The 14,339-nt window shown below is 44.7% G+C and overlaps 1 protein-coding gene across 1 annotated transcript in view; it reads right to left on the bottom strand.

Annotated features, from left to right (window-relative positions):
- Positions 1-14,339, bottom strand: part of MYO15B (myosin XVB) — a 233,436-nt gene that overhangs the window by 25,473 nt on the left and 193,624 nt on the right. Inside the window, exons 37-39 of the mRNA XM_073608123.1 lie at positions 5,099-5,195; positions 4,838-4,986; positions 2,007-2,131 (exon numbers count right to left, since the gene is read on the bottom strand). Of these exons, the coding sequence (XP_073464224.1) occupies positions 2,007-2,131; positions 4,838-4,986; positions 5,099-5,195 (371 nt within the window). The remainder of the gene's footprint in view (positions 1-2,006; positions 2,132-4,837; positions 4,987-5,098; positions 5,196-14,339) is intronic.

The following is a 14,339-nucleotide window of genomic DNA, read 5'->3' as shown; positions in this document are numbered from 1 at the left end:
TTCAATGTTACCAAGTGATAGTGGTGAGCAGGGAGCAGAAGACCTGAGCCAGAGGTGGTGGAACTGAGTTCCCCCTAGTTCCTGCTGAAAAAAAGCCCTGGTGCTTGGGGTATTATGATGTGAGTAAAAGGGCAGTAGGAAAATATCAGGTCCCCTCCCCTGCTAGACAGGGTTGAGTGGGGTGACAAAGCTATAAAAAATGTAGGGCTGGATGGACAAATAGACAAATCCTTTGGTAAAACATTTCATCATTTGCACATATAACTGTTTTTCCTAAAGTTCAGCTTTAACGGGAATTTGCCCTCACTTTGAAGAGATGTTCACTCACTTTCTATTGTGAGAAACACTTCAAACACTTCAAACTTTTCACTAGACCTGTTTCCTTGTTTGCCATTCCATTTTCATGTTTTTTTATTTGTAGTTTATCAGTCACTAATAATTCCAGTGATTGACTCCAAATAATCACAGTAACAACACTTTAACAGTTTTAGACAACCTAAGGCTGGAAACAAACACTGGCAGAAGCAAGAGGCTGATCCTCTAGTTTCAGAGGGGTGTGCACTGCATCAATAGGGGTCAAAACCAAAACTGTTTCATTTAATTTGGACGTAATTGTGGTAGGCTGCAACTCCTCAGGGGTAATCTCATCATTCAAGGACTTGAGTGACTCAAAATCAGAGACATTGGGGACAATGATTCAGCAGCTGCCAAGGCTGTAGGTAGATCAGACACAGAAACCGCTGGAGAGCACAGAAGCATGCTCCTAGCCTCTGCAGTCAGAATCAGCTAAAAACTGTGATTTGGGTCATAAAACCTTACATAGCCATTGCAAAACCTCATCTGACAAGGCACAAGACCCAGCCAGACCCAATGGAAATAAAGAGGATTCCGAGGATGGGGCAGACTCTAAAAGTAGAGGACAACATGACTTCAGGTTGCAGACCTCAGCACCCTCAGTAGGCTAGCTGCAAGCAGCACTGGAGCTGTTAGTGGAAAGTAAGCTGGGGCACCTAGGTAAAACAGGACTGTTCCTCACCATGTCTAGAATCGGACATGTTGCCACTGTGTCGTGGTAAAGCAATATATAGGCTCAGGGTAAGAGGCAAGGCCTCAAGTATTCACGATACCTGGACTGTTGGTAGTGGTAGCAGACGAGGGATAGAAAGCCAGAAGTGACCAAAGTCACTGAAGGTGGCAGCAGGAAGTTGCACTTTGCTTGTTGTATGCAGGAACAGCAGTGGGGAGAGGCTTCCTTGATGCTGTATGGTGGAAAAGTGAACACATGCAACTCTCCACCCAGTGGTTGACATTAGTGCCTAATTCCACAGTTTAAAACCATTCCACAGATAGACCAGCAGAAAATGTGGAATAATGGCGCTCAGCGTCCTATGCAAATGAAGTAACTCCTGGTGCTCGGCCCAACCGTCCAACTCATTAAGTGCGCCTTCAGACACAAGGAAAGAGGATTGCTTTGACCAGAACAGAGCCTTGCCCCAGGGTGTCCGAATGTCACTGTCAGGGTATCTCTGCAATATCCTGTCCAGTGGGGTCAGGACGTTGGATTCAGAAAGCCAGGCTGAGGAAGACAATGCTGAATAGCTGCAATTGGAGATAAACACCTGCAGCAATGTACAGAAGAGTGTTCATTTAGGAAAAAAATCAAAGAATAAAAAATAAAAATAGGTTAGTCTTTATTACAGCAGAGCTGAAGGAAAGACACCCATCCTCTTAGCACACTAGGAAAAACAATGCTGGTATTAAGAAGGGTTTTTTTGTTTGCCAGTCTTTAATCCTCTTGTGGGTGGCAGTATAACCCGATCGTTAAAGACTTTGTCCTTCAATGGACAAGAACAATAAAAGTTATAGCTACTTCCACTGCAATTCTGGAAATGTATGGCCAAGTTAGTACACGTTTATATGTGTGTATTCATACAACAGTAATTCAGATCACCATCAATGTACCCAAACTGCATACTTTAAGGACATATGTTCTGGATTTTACTCACTTGTCCGGAGGAGTATTCATCCCTTTTATTTTATGAAGAATGGCTGACACTGTCCCTGTGAACATCTCCAGTTTATCTTGTGGGCTCAGTAACAAAGCTTTACCTTGCATGTACTCATGTCGCACCTAGAGGAAAAATACAGGTTTGACTACTGCACTAATATACATACAATGCTAACTTTTGGTATTTTAACCTATATTAATTTGATGTAGTGATATGCTTCAGCCTTTTATTTATTTATTTTTTCAACAATAATTTGTATTTATTTTATCAAACAAATACAAATCAATTGAAGTTGCTGCATATATGCTTCAGCCTTTTATATCTTATATTGGATACTTATGTGAATTTTCATATATATATATATATATATATATATATACACACAGTATCTCACAAAGTGAGTACACCCCTCACATTTTTGTAAATATTTTATTATATCTTTTCATGTGACAACACTGAAGAAATGACACTTTGCTACAATGTAAAGTAGTGAGTGTACAGCTTGTATAACAGTGTAAATTTGCTGTCCCTTCAAAATAAGTCAACACACAGCCATTAATGTCTAAACCACTAGCAACAAAAGTGAGTACACCCCTAAGTGAAAATGTCCAAATTTGGCACAATTAGCCATTTTCCCTCCCTGGTGTCATGTGACTCGTTAGTGTTACAAAGTCTCAGGTGTGAATGGGGAGCAGGTGTTTTAATTTGCTGTTATCGCTCTCACTCTCCCATACTGGTCACTGGAAGTTCAACATGGCCTCGCCATGGTCCAACCAAAGAAGTTGAGTGCACGTGCTCAGCGTCATATCCAGAGGTTGTCTTTGGGAAATAGACGTATGAGTGCTGCCAGCATTGCTGCAGAGGTTGAAGGGGTGGGGGGGGGGGGTCAGCCTGTCGGTGCTCAGACCATACGCCGCACACTGCATCAAATTGGTCTGTATGGCTGTTGTCCCAGAAGGAAGCCTCTTCTAAAGATGATGCACAAGAAAGCCCACAATTTGCTGAAGACAAGCAGACTAATGCCGCGTACACACGATTGCACATTCCGACAAAATCCATGTTTTTTTTCCGACGGATGTTGGCTCAAACTTGTCTTGCATACACATGGTCACACAAATGTTGTCGGAAATTCCGAATGTCAAGAACGGGGTGAGGTACAACGCGTACGACGAGCTGAGAAAAATGAAGTTCAATAGCCAGTGCGGAATTGGGCTTGACTTACACTTAAAGGGGTCCATTTATAAAACATATAATATATATATTATAATGCCAGAAGCATTTGGGAAAGTTGAATGAAATGCCCTGTATCTTCTCTAACACATTAATGCCCGTATTGTCAGCTCCATCTAGTAGTCAATAAGCAGTATAGTTTTCTCATCAAGGTATTTCAGAAAACTATACTGCATTTTGGCCAGTAGATGGAGATACAAGCATTAATCTCTTGTTCAACGCGCACAAATGTTTCTGACATTAGTGCAAATTTTTTTTTATGAATAGAGACCCCTAAGGCTGGGTTCACAATGGGGTGATCCCAGACATCTCATATAATTGGCACCACATGCCTGTCAGTGTTGGCAATCTACCAGATTGAAATTTACTGACACGACACCCAAAATTTACTGGCACAGCCACCTTTTTACTGGCATTTCCAAAAGTTACAAAATTACAGTTTTAAGTGCAAAATTAGCAATGTGATTTAAGGTAGATATTAAAGAAAAAAGCATCTTTCTTATTTTATTTTCAATATAGTAAATGGCTAAGGGGCAGGACTCAGGAGGGCAGGAATTTAGAATGGACAGACACACACACAAGAAACTGAGCAGTGTGCAGCAGCACAGATCACCAACGCGTCCCCTCCTGAGTCACAGTGACAGTCTTTCTCCAATGCAGGTAGTCTCTTCGGTCCACTCCGGTCCAAACAGCGCTGACAGTCCCACTTCTGGCTTGCCTTGCTCCTGTCATGAGGCTCTGGCCGCTCCACTTGGCTCCCTTGCGCCATGACATCACATGACACGCTCAGGCACCGTCTCCACCAGACCCGCCCCCCCGCCAGTACCACCCGAACACACTGTAGCAGGCACTTGGATGGTCTCAGCCGGCTCTGGACCTGTTCTGCATATGCGCAGTTCCGAACTAAGCGTCACAGCCATATTTTTTTTTACTGGCAACCTTTTCCTGGCATTTACTGGCAGGAGAAAAGTGCCCGGTTTTTACTGGCTGCCAGTAAAAATACTGACGGTTGGCAACACTTATGCTTGTGCACATCACATGCAATGTCTTTGCAGTGCAAATTCAGCCATACAGTTTGTATGGCTGAAATCACATCGCATTCGGACCAAAATGGTGCAGGACACTTTTTTCTTTTTTTTTTTTTGTCCGCACTGGAATCGGATTGCATGGGTGTTTATAACCGATTTGGGGGTGTCATTGACTTTATATTAACAACCGCTGCGGTTCGCACAGAGCAGTGTGAAGTACCTGCGAGTCAGATGCAATGCGGGAACCCGCACAGGAATTGCTGTGGTTCCCGCATCGCACCAGTGTGAACCGAGCATCAATGTTTTTGGATTATTAGAAAACACAAGGGTCACTCAACTCTGATGACTGAAACCAGCCAGCTGTGCACTGACTAAATGAGGGTCTTCACTACATTGCTTATACTGAGGGCAGCAAATAATGTGCCCACAACCCAAATGTACATTATGTGCTGCCACTGTATAACGACTTTCTTGTTGATGTTATTTCATCTTCAGACATACACTCTGAATGTTATTTCTAAAATACTTCAACATTTTCAATAAAATTAGAAAAAAACAAGTCTTTGGTACCTGGCTGAAATGCACTTGAACATAGAGTTCACTACGTCCCTTCAGTGTCGCTTTCCATGTGACTCTTTTGAACTCCAAGGTCACCGAATTGTCCTGGAGCAGGAAGTCATGAATGTAATCCCCGGGACGCAGAGGCCGTACCATCTCACCTATAAGAAGTAGAATTGGTCACATTTACTTCCTTGTTCCTTCCACTAAACGACAGAATAGACAAGCAGATTGAAACATATGCCTGAACATTAAGCAACCACACAATATTACCTTTGTTCTTGTTGGCAAATATGGCAAATTCTTCCAACTCATTTGGATCAGAGACCATCAACTGTTCACATACCTCGGGGACCAGATCGGCTGCTACCTGGTGGAAGGAAAGAAACACTCTTCATTCATAAGTCTGTTTTAATATCTACCCATGCCAATACCACCAGGGTAACACACTACTCATCACTAGTCAGGTCAGGTCAACACTCTTCTCCCCCTCTTCTTGTGCTCTTGTTCTGAGTTTACATTTGAGGCTAGAAGATTTGGGAAAGTTACTATACTTTAGTTTGTGAATGAACAGGAAGCTGCTCAGCATAGAGCACCTCCCTTTCATATACTGTCCAGTGCAGCTGAGGCTGCAGAGAAAGGAACTGGGAAATCTCTGTCCTCCGTCCCTTTCTCTGTCTCAAAAGTCAGATTTCAGGGGACTGTTTAGACTCCTGATTTTTCACAAAAGCCCCCAACGGGGCTCCTAAGAAGATAGTAATAAAAAAAGAATATTGTAAAAAATAATTTAAAGCGGAGTTCCACCCAAATTTTGAACAATATCTGTATGTATTCTCTTCCTTGCCTAGATGCTGACATGCCGTTTAAAAAAATTTAACTCGCCGTAATTACCTTTTATTTTTCTATTCTTCTTTGCACTTCCTGGTTCTCCTCCCGTGGGAGTAGGCGTGTTTCTAGCCTCTCCCAGACTCCTGGGAGCTAGTCTCAGGCTTCCCAGGATGCCACTGAGCATGTGCGGGAACGAGCGGTGAATGCTGGGAGCACAGCATTCACCACATCCAGGAAATAAATGCTTGTGGGCTTCAAATGCCCACAATGAAGATGGAAACCGCCTGCAGTGAATAATATAAGTTATTCTTTCCGATGAAATCTGACACAGGCGGACATATTACACACAATATGTGAGTATGTAATGCTGAGAAGAAAAGTTTGTGAATTAACTCAAAAAAAAAAAAATGATAGATAGGTGGACCCCCGCTTTAAAAAAGAAAATATTACTGACATCGTCCACCATCCTCTGCCCTTCTGACATCGTCCACTGTCCTACTGACACCAACCTCTGCTCTAATGACACGTCCACTGCTCTACAGATACCATTCACTGCTCTACTGACACTGTCCATGTTTTAATCATTATTCTTTACTATTATTAATTAGCGTGTGTATATGTAGGAAGGTGGGCCCGTCTGAATTTGTGGGAGTCTCGCCTTTAAAATTCCAGCCTTTAGGCTTTTTTGTACACTGCTGCTGGTAAACGGACGTTCAGAGGCAGTTGGTTGCTTTTTTTAGCTGCCCCTGTACTCATTCAATGTTATCTTATGTGTACATGTACACAGGTTCATTTACTGTCGTTTTTAGGCATTTGAGTTTAGAGGCCTTTTTTGGAAAGCAAAAAAAGGAGTTCAGATGCTGAGTTTAGAGGCATTTCAAGCGCTAAACGCTATTAAACGCGGCTAAGCGCGGTAACTCACATTTAGCCGCCTTTCGTTTACAGGCGTTTTTCATTTTTGGCTATTTTGAAAAAGAAAAACATTTTTTCAAACGCTTCTAAACGCAAACGCGGCATGTAAACGTGGCAATGCAGACATTTTAAACGTGGGTTACTATCTGTCAAGTTATATCATTCAGGAGAGGTTGTAAAAACGTCCCTGTGTACATTAAGCCTTAGTCCTCCATTTTGTCTGTGTTTCTTCTCGGGTTAAGGGGCGTGTCCTTGCAAGTTAGGCTCGTTTCTGGTTCAGTCGTGAGGTCAGCTTTCGCTGATCGGCTCGGGTTTTCTCCAACACGGTAGCTCGTGGCTACTCTAGGGGGGTTTGTCGATTCAAAGATAAGGGGGGGTGCAGCGGACTGTCGGGGTGGGGGGGGGGGGGGTGATGTCCATGGACCTGACGGGATGCTCAGGGTACAGGTTGCGGCTCCCTGTATAGTGTCATATTGGCAGCCGTGGACTCCTCAGCTACAAAGGCCACCGCACCACCAACAGGTCTGTCACCCCTTTTTTCTGCCGACATAGAGTGTGCACCAGGGTACGCACGGATCTCCCGGCCTGCCTATCTAGCCTTGAACTGTCCAATCACTGCCTGATGCCAGGTTCTACACTGCAGGGAGGTGTGAGGAGGTTTCGTGGGATGGTCCTGGAGATATAGACTATAGGAGAGGGTGTAGGAGTATAGCCAGTCTCTAGCATTTCACTTACCACCTCCCTCCAACCGCATCACTTAGCAACGGAGGGCTGGCTTGCAGGAAACATCATAATTTCTACAGGTCCAGCTGTTATTACATTTCCTTTTGGGGGGAAGTTGGGACTTGCTTGGGGTAACTGACAGGTATTGTATGTATAGAGTATTTTTATTGTAAAAAAAAAAAAAAAAAAAAGGATGGATTGTTAACTTTGTGCTTTATGGTCAATATTGTAGAGTCTATCGCATGTTCGTATACTTATAGCATAGATTTAATTTAGCCCCCTTTTTTCTTTCATGTTTTTTCATGGGTACATTTGACTCAGCAGGTTAAACAGGAGGGGGTTGTTTCTCCAGTGTTTGGGTCAGTGTTTCCTTAATGGTATGTCAACCTCAGTTCTTGGGATTTCCCACTTACATTTGGCAAGATCTGTACTAACATTGTTCTTTGCTCCGTCATATTTTTCTCCCTATTGTGTTTAATATTACGGGGACTGTGATGTCCCACAGCAGAGGGTCAAGCAGGTATACTTGCACCAAAGTTCCAGTTGGTCACATGAGACTCGTTCAGTGGTGGCTGGTGCTCAAAATTTTTGGGGGGTGAAAACAAACTGAAAAATTCTGAAAAAAACCCCATCAATTACAGCCTCGCTGTGCCCATCAAATACCGCCACTGTGCCCATCAAATGCTGCCACTGTGCCCATCAATTGCAGCCACTGTGCCATCGAATGCTGCCACTGTGCCCATCGAATGCTGCCACTGTAACATCGAATGCTGCCACTGTGCCATCAAATGCTGCCACTGTGCCCATCAAATGCAGCCACTGTGCCCATCAAATGCAGCCACCGTGCCATCGAATGCCACCACTGTGACCCGCCGTCCGCTCGCCGTCTTCCCAGCACTTACCCTGTCTCAGTGGGCAGCAGGTGATGGCGCGAGCAGTGTCCTCCATGAGTCTCTTCCCGTCCTCTCCTCCCGATAGGCGTCCAATCACAGCGCCTGTCATTTCAGCCAATCAGGTGACTGGTAACAGATCCGAGCACCTGATTGGCGGAGAGGCGGTTCAGTGTTAGGAAAGTGAATATTCATTCGCTGTTCTAACACACCTGGGTGAACTGTGAGCGCCAAGCATGGTGCTCGCAGGTCACCTTTTTTGACGCCTACTAGAGCCTATGGCTCTAATCAGGCGCTTCAAAAACACCTCCCGCCACTGTAATTCAGGCACCCGGAGCCCGAAAAGGGACCGGGCACCTGAATAGGGGGTGGCAGCAGCAGCCATGGATAGATTCATGCTATGCATAAATCTATCCATTGGTCATAGAGGGGGTGGCTGGAGAGAGGGGGCGGCACCCATGCGCCCTTATGGACGCACCGCTACTGGACTTGTTACTGATTATACTTCATGTTCGCCACGGTTTTACTTACATTGCCAGGTGGTAGCCTCTTGTTTGCTTGTGTTTTTGATTTCCATAGTTTTAATTTCTGCATGACCTTGAGGACCCAGGGGGTTCATACTTTTTCCTCGGTTTCAGTCTGTTACAGGTAGGTATATTATTGTTCAACTAACTTTCTTATTTTTTTTGTTCACAATCGTGGATAGGTTTAAGATTTCACTTGTTAGGTGTCACGGCGTTACACCATCACGATGTTATCTGTCCCGTTCATGGGTTACGGTTTGTGATGATCATAATAAATTGTCTTATATGATGACAAGGCCTCTCATCCGTTACACGCATGTCATTAGTTTAAATTTTTCACTACTCTCAGGTCTTTCCTGATATGTTTTTTTAGGTATCTATGGTATTGATTACAATTAATCAGGAGGGGTTTTTAGTCTCTGCAGGCAGGCCCTGGTACTTGCTGGGATATTCTTACATTGTCCAGGTGGTAGCCTCTTGTTTGCTTGTGTTTTAATTTCCATAGTTTTCATTTCTGCGTGACCTTCAGGACCCTGGGGGTCCTCATGTTCAGTTTCGTTGCAGGTAGGTATGATTATTCACCACTTCTTGTTTTATCACGTATGGTAGGTTTGACTCACTTGTTAGGTTCATGGCGTTGTTACTGTTGTGTTTACCTCTCATGTTTATGGGTATCATCGGGTTGAGATGATCGTTTTTAATTGACTTGTGTGGTGGCAAGTCCCCTCATTCGTTTCACACACGTCATACGTTTCAACATTTCACTACTCTGATATCTTACCTGACACGTTTTCAGGTATCCGTGGCCTGAGTGTACGTTTTTAATTGCCTGCTATGCCTCAGGTGACTCAGCTTCTTTCCTTTTCACTAACTGACATGTTTTCAGTCTATCTTCTACACAAATTTCACTTGACGAGCCCACTTTCAGCATAAAAAAGAAAAAGGGGGGGGGGGGGATTATATTGTTTACCATGAGTTCATGATTTGTTCACTGCGAGTTTTTTTTTTTTTTTAGTCGATTAGGTCATGTCTCAGGTGGGGGACATTGATGATTTTGCATCCATCCCTCCTTCTCTGGCTAGGGGTTCTGAACATATCAACACGCCCTCCCTGATGTCCTGGACCATCTCCATATTGATGGCGGAACTACAACGCAGGGGTATCTCTTACCCAGCTTCAGCGCGCAAAGCGAAACTTTTTAGACTTTTGTTCCCTAGTGCATCAGGCTCCATTCCTGAGCAAGTCACCCTTCGTTCAGTCGGGTCATCCCTCTCGCAGATCCATTCCACCCTGAGCTTATTGGCAACATGCTTTCAGGAGTTACGGGCCAGGGTTGAGGTCTTGGAAAGACCCCGGAGGCACCTGCCGTTCCTAGCACGTCAGCGGTTTCCGTGTCCCCCTTGATCGTTCTGTTAGCTGCAGATAAAGCCGCTAGCTCGCTGTCAGTTACTCCCTGCAAATATCAAAAAGGGCATTCTAGATGGTAAAGATGTCAATTTAGCTTCCCTGTTGATAGCGGCTTATGACATAGCTGACAATAAGTCATATGCTTGTGGTGAGGTCTCCGTGGTAGTCAAGACCAGAGATCACAGGCTTAATCGCAAGCTCTCCATTCCAGATTTTGTTCTTGCCTTTAGCACTTTCAGGGATGGCGTTTGCTCTGGTAGTCCTCAGAGGAGGGAGGAGCTTGATCTCCACCTCTATGCCAGTGTTTCTCAACTCCAGCCCTCAAGGCGCCCCAACAGGTCATGTTTTTAGGATTTCCCTCAGATGAAATGGCTGTGGTAATTACTAAGGCAGTGAAACTGATCAAATCACCTGTGCAAAATAATGGAGAGCCTGAAAACATGGCCTGTTGGGGTGCCTTGAGGACTGGAGTTGAGAAAGACTGCTCTATGCAGTAGTGGAGTTGGGGCAAAAATACAGGGGGTCAGCCTTCTATGATTACCATTGTTCTTTTTCTGATAAAGCCGCAGCTATTTTTGCTCAACACCAGGTGATGACTGACTGGAGCAACGTGGATACAGAGCTTTTTTGTCGCCATTTTGCTGGGTTAAGGTCACCAGTTTGTGCTATGTGCCAGTCTTTTATACATTCTACCTACTGGTGCCCCCTCATGGGACCCTCCATTGTTCCAGGTACCTCCAGGGCGCCCTCAAGTTTATTACCGACCAGAGCTCATTCGGCTACTTTTGATAAACTTGGCTGCCCGATTCAGTTTCTAGACAAGTCACAACAATTTCAATCATGGCTCATGCAATTATAGCCAGTGTCGCCTCCTGCATGTCTGTGCCAGTGCTACAGAGCTTACCCCAAGTCTGCCTGTTCGGTGAAGCAAGTGAAGTCCACATTACTAAGCCGCATCAACGTCCCGTCCTTGCAGCCTGTCTGGCTTCCCATCCTTCCCCCACGTCATGTAAATTTTTGGAGGAAGGTTTCACTCATGGGTTTCACACGGCTTTCATTCTATTACTAAGGGCACTTTTGAATGTAAGAATCTGTTGTCATCAGTCACAGACATGGAGGCGGTGGATTTGCTGCTCCAGACCGAGCTGGATGAAGGATTTGTCATAGTGCCTTTCTTCATACCACCTTTCCATAATTGGAGGGTCAACCCCCATGGGTTGGTTAAAGGGAAATTTTCCAGTAAACTTTGTTTGATTTACGATTTGTCAGCCCCTCATTGTTCTCATGTTCCTAGTCTAAGTTCTTAATAAGAGGAGTTTTCGCTCAAATATGCGTCTGTGAATCAGGCAATCAAATGCATTATCAGCATAGGTAGGAATGCTTGGCTGTCCAAAGCTGACATTTCGGATGCTTTCAAGCTTCTCCCTATTTTGCCTTCTCTCTGGCAGTGGCATGGCATTAGGTGGAGGGGTGTGTATTATTTTGCTACTAAGCTCACCTTTGGGTCCAAAAGCAGCCCTTGGCTTTTTTATGTTTTTGCTCAAGCGCTCAGTTAGATTCTCACACATAGGGAACTCTGTCAGAAAGACATCCACTATTTGGATGATTACCTCCTGATCGAGAGTTCGAGCCATTCACTCACTGATATACAGAAGCTCATGGCTGTGTGTTCTGCACTTGACGTTCCACTGGCAAGTAAGAAAATGGAAGGCCCAGCTACCACACTGACTTTTTTGGGGATTGTGTTAGATTCTCGGTCAATGCAGGTGAGTCTTCCTGCAGATTAGTTGGCTAGAATCAGGGATCGGATCCATGGGCTTACAATTTCTCAAGCCGTTTCCAGGAAAGATTTGCAGTCACTGCTGAGCATGCTAAACTTTGCCATGAGGATCATTCCCCAGGGCATGTCTTTCATTTCCCGGTTGCTGGCATTGTTACCCTCAGCTCCCCGACTCCGATTCCAGGGTCAAGTTAGGCTTTGTCTGATTTACGCATGTGGGATGAGATCCTCCAGCACTGAATGGCTTCTCCATGTTCATTCCTGCAGTTTTGGTGTCTTCTTTCCTTATGCTGCAGCCACCAGAGGCACACATTGGCAGGCAGGACCATGACGAATGTTGGGCGATTCCCAGGTTCACACAGACGTCTGCTTTGTTCAAGATTTACCTCATAGTGGCTGCAGCACAGGTGTGGGGTCACTTGTGGTCAGGTAACACGGTGGTGTTCTTTACGGACAATCAGGCAACCTCTGAGATTATTAAGAAGGGTAGGTTTGGTTCTCTGCTCATCATGTATTTCATACGCAGACTCATTTGGCTATCTCTCCAGTTTAGTTTCCACATTCAATGCAGGTTTATCAACGAAGTACAGAATACAGCTGCAGACGCTCTATCCCGGTTTAATTTTCTGTCATTTTTTCAGCAGGTTCCAGATGCAGACATATGTGCCGACCCGTTGCCGCAATGCCTGCTCCTGAGGATGGATTCAATTTTCACTGGGCGGGTGCATTAGGATTGATCGACAAGTCACTGTCTGTCAACACGAGGAAGGCTTACAACACAGCCTGGAAGACTTTTCAATCGCTGGATTGCTACAATAGTCAATACCTTTTGGCTTTTGTGGTCTACTGTCACTCACTCACGACTTAAACTATCTCACCATCAAGGGATACTTGGCAGGTATCCACCATTTAATTTCCCTACAGCATCCCGGCAGACATTCTGTGTTTTCAGCACATTCCATTAAGGCCATTCTTAAGGGCATTCAGAAGAGCAACCCCCCTAGCGCAACTAACAGGCTTCCAGTCATAGGACATGTCAAAGTCCTGTACGCTTTCCATCAAACAATTAGTCAGGTACCCCGACCACTACTGGTTGCATCTGGATGCTTGTAAAATGCAGCAGGCAGGAGCTGGTACGGACATCAGGTTCTTCAAAATCGGCACTAGTTGGTGCCCGTTTCAGTGTTGGATCTACTTATGGCCCAGTTGGCGGATAAACCCAGAGACATCCCACTTTTGCCATTTCACAGGGCCCCTCTCACCTCGGCACTTTTCATCAAGCATTGCCGCACCCTCTTAGGGAATCTGGGGTTGGACCCCAAGTCATACTCGGGTCATTGTTTCAGAATAGGGGCTGCTTCCACGGCCTCTTGCCAGGGGGTTCCTGTTCACAGGTGGAGGTAGTCATGCTACTCTAGGTACATTCCGGAGCCACTTGTCGAGATGTCTCAGGCATTCATACATTTGACTGATTGTGTTGTATTTGTTTCAATATACCTACTTTGCATACTCATCTTACTGTCTTTGTTTTTGCCCCTTTTAGGCATACTGACCTTGTGACCACGTCACTTTCCCTCTTTCCTTTTTTTTTTTTTTTTTCCACGGTGCACTGGGGCTTAGTGAGAGGAGACTTTCTTTATTTTTTTTTATTTTATTTTAGTTGTCATGCATATGGAGAAATAAAAAATTTCATTAATCCATCAATCATATGAGTTCCAACGAATCCATTCAAACTCCAATTAACAGCATTACTCCTATCTTAAATGCATCTACAGAAAAAACAATAACTAGTTATTTGAGATAGTCCCCATTCTCTCTTCGTTAGACCTGCTTCTCTTGTATGCCCTGACAACATACTTTACTAAGAGGAAAAACCTCTACATATCTGAAGAGGCAAAAGAAGAAAGTAAGAAGTCCCATGAGGGAAAGAATTCCTTAAAAAAAAAAAAGGAGAAAAAAGATAGAAAGAGAGAAGGAAAAAAATAAAACAAACCAACACTGATAGGGGAGAGGGAGTTGGAGAGGGAGAGTCGGAGTTGAAGGGGAGACGTACCGAGGAAAAGGCGAGTTTACTATACCATCATCCACGGAAGTGAGGTCACCCCCAAGGCCCCACACTCCTCTTTTTCAAATACTCTCAGGAGCACTTTCCCTCTTTCCTTCTATTTCCTTTCCTTAGTTATGCACAAGAGTCTCCGAGTACAAGTAGGAAGGCAGGGCGCAGGCCCGCCTGAATTTGTGGGAGGGGTCTCGCCTTTAAAAGGCCAGCCTCTAGTCCTCCCTTCCGTCTGCGTTTCTACTCCGGTTAGCCCACCCACCCGTTCCCTTTATTTTTACTTCTTCATTATTTCTAAGTTACTTCTTGGGTATGCCCCCTTTTAGGCTTGCTGACCTTTTGACTACGGCACACCCCAGGTCACTTTCCCACTTTCCTTTGATTTCCTTTCCTT

Source organism: Aquarana catesbeiana, linkage group LG12, assembly GCF_042186555.1.
Source record: "Aquarana catesbeiana isolate 2022-GZ linkage group LG12, ASM4218655v1, whole genome shotgun sequence".
Lineage (NCBI taxonomy): Eukaryota > Metazoa > Chordata > Amphibia > Anura > Ranidae > Aquarana > Aquarana catesbeiana.
This window is presented reverse-complemented; position numbering and strand designations above follow the sequence as displayed.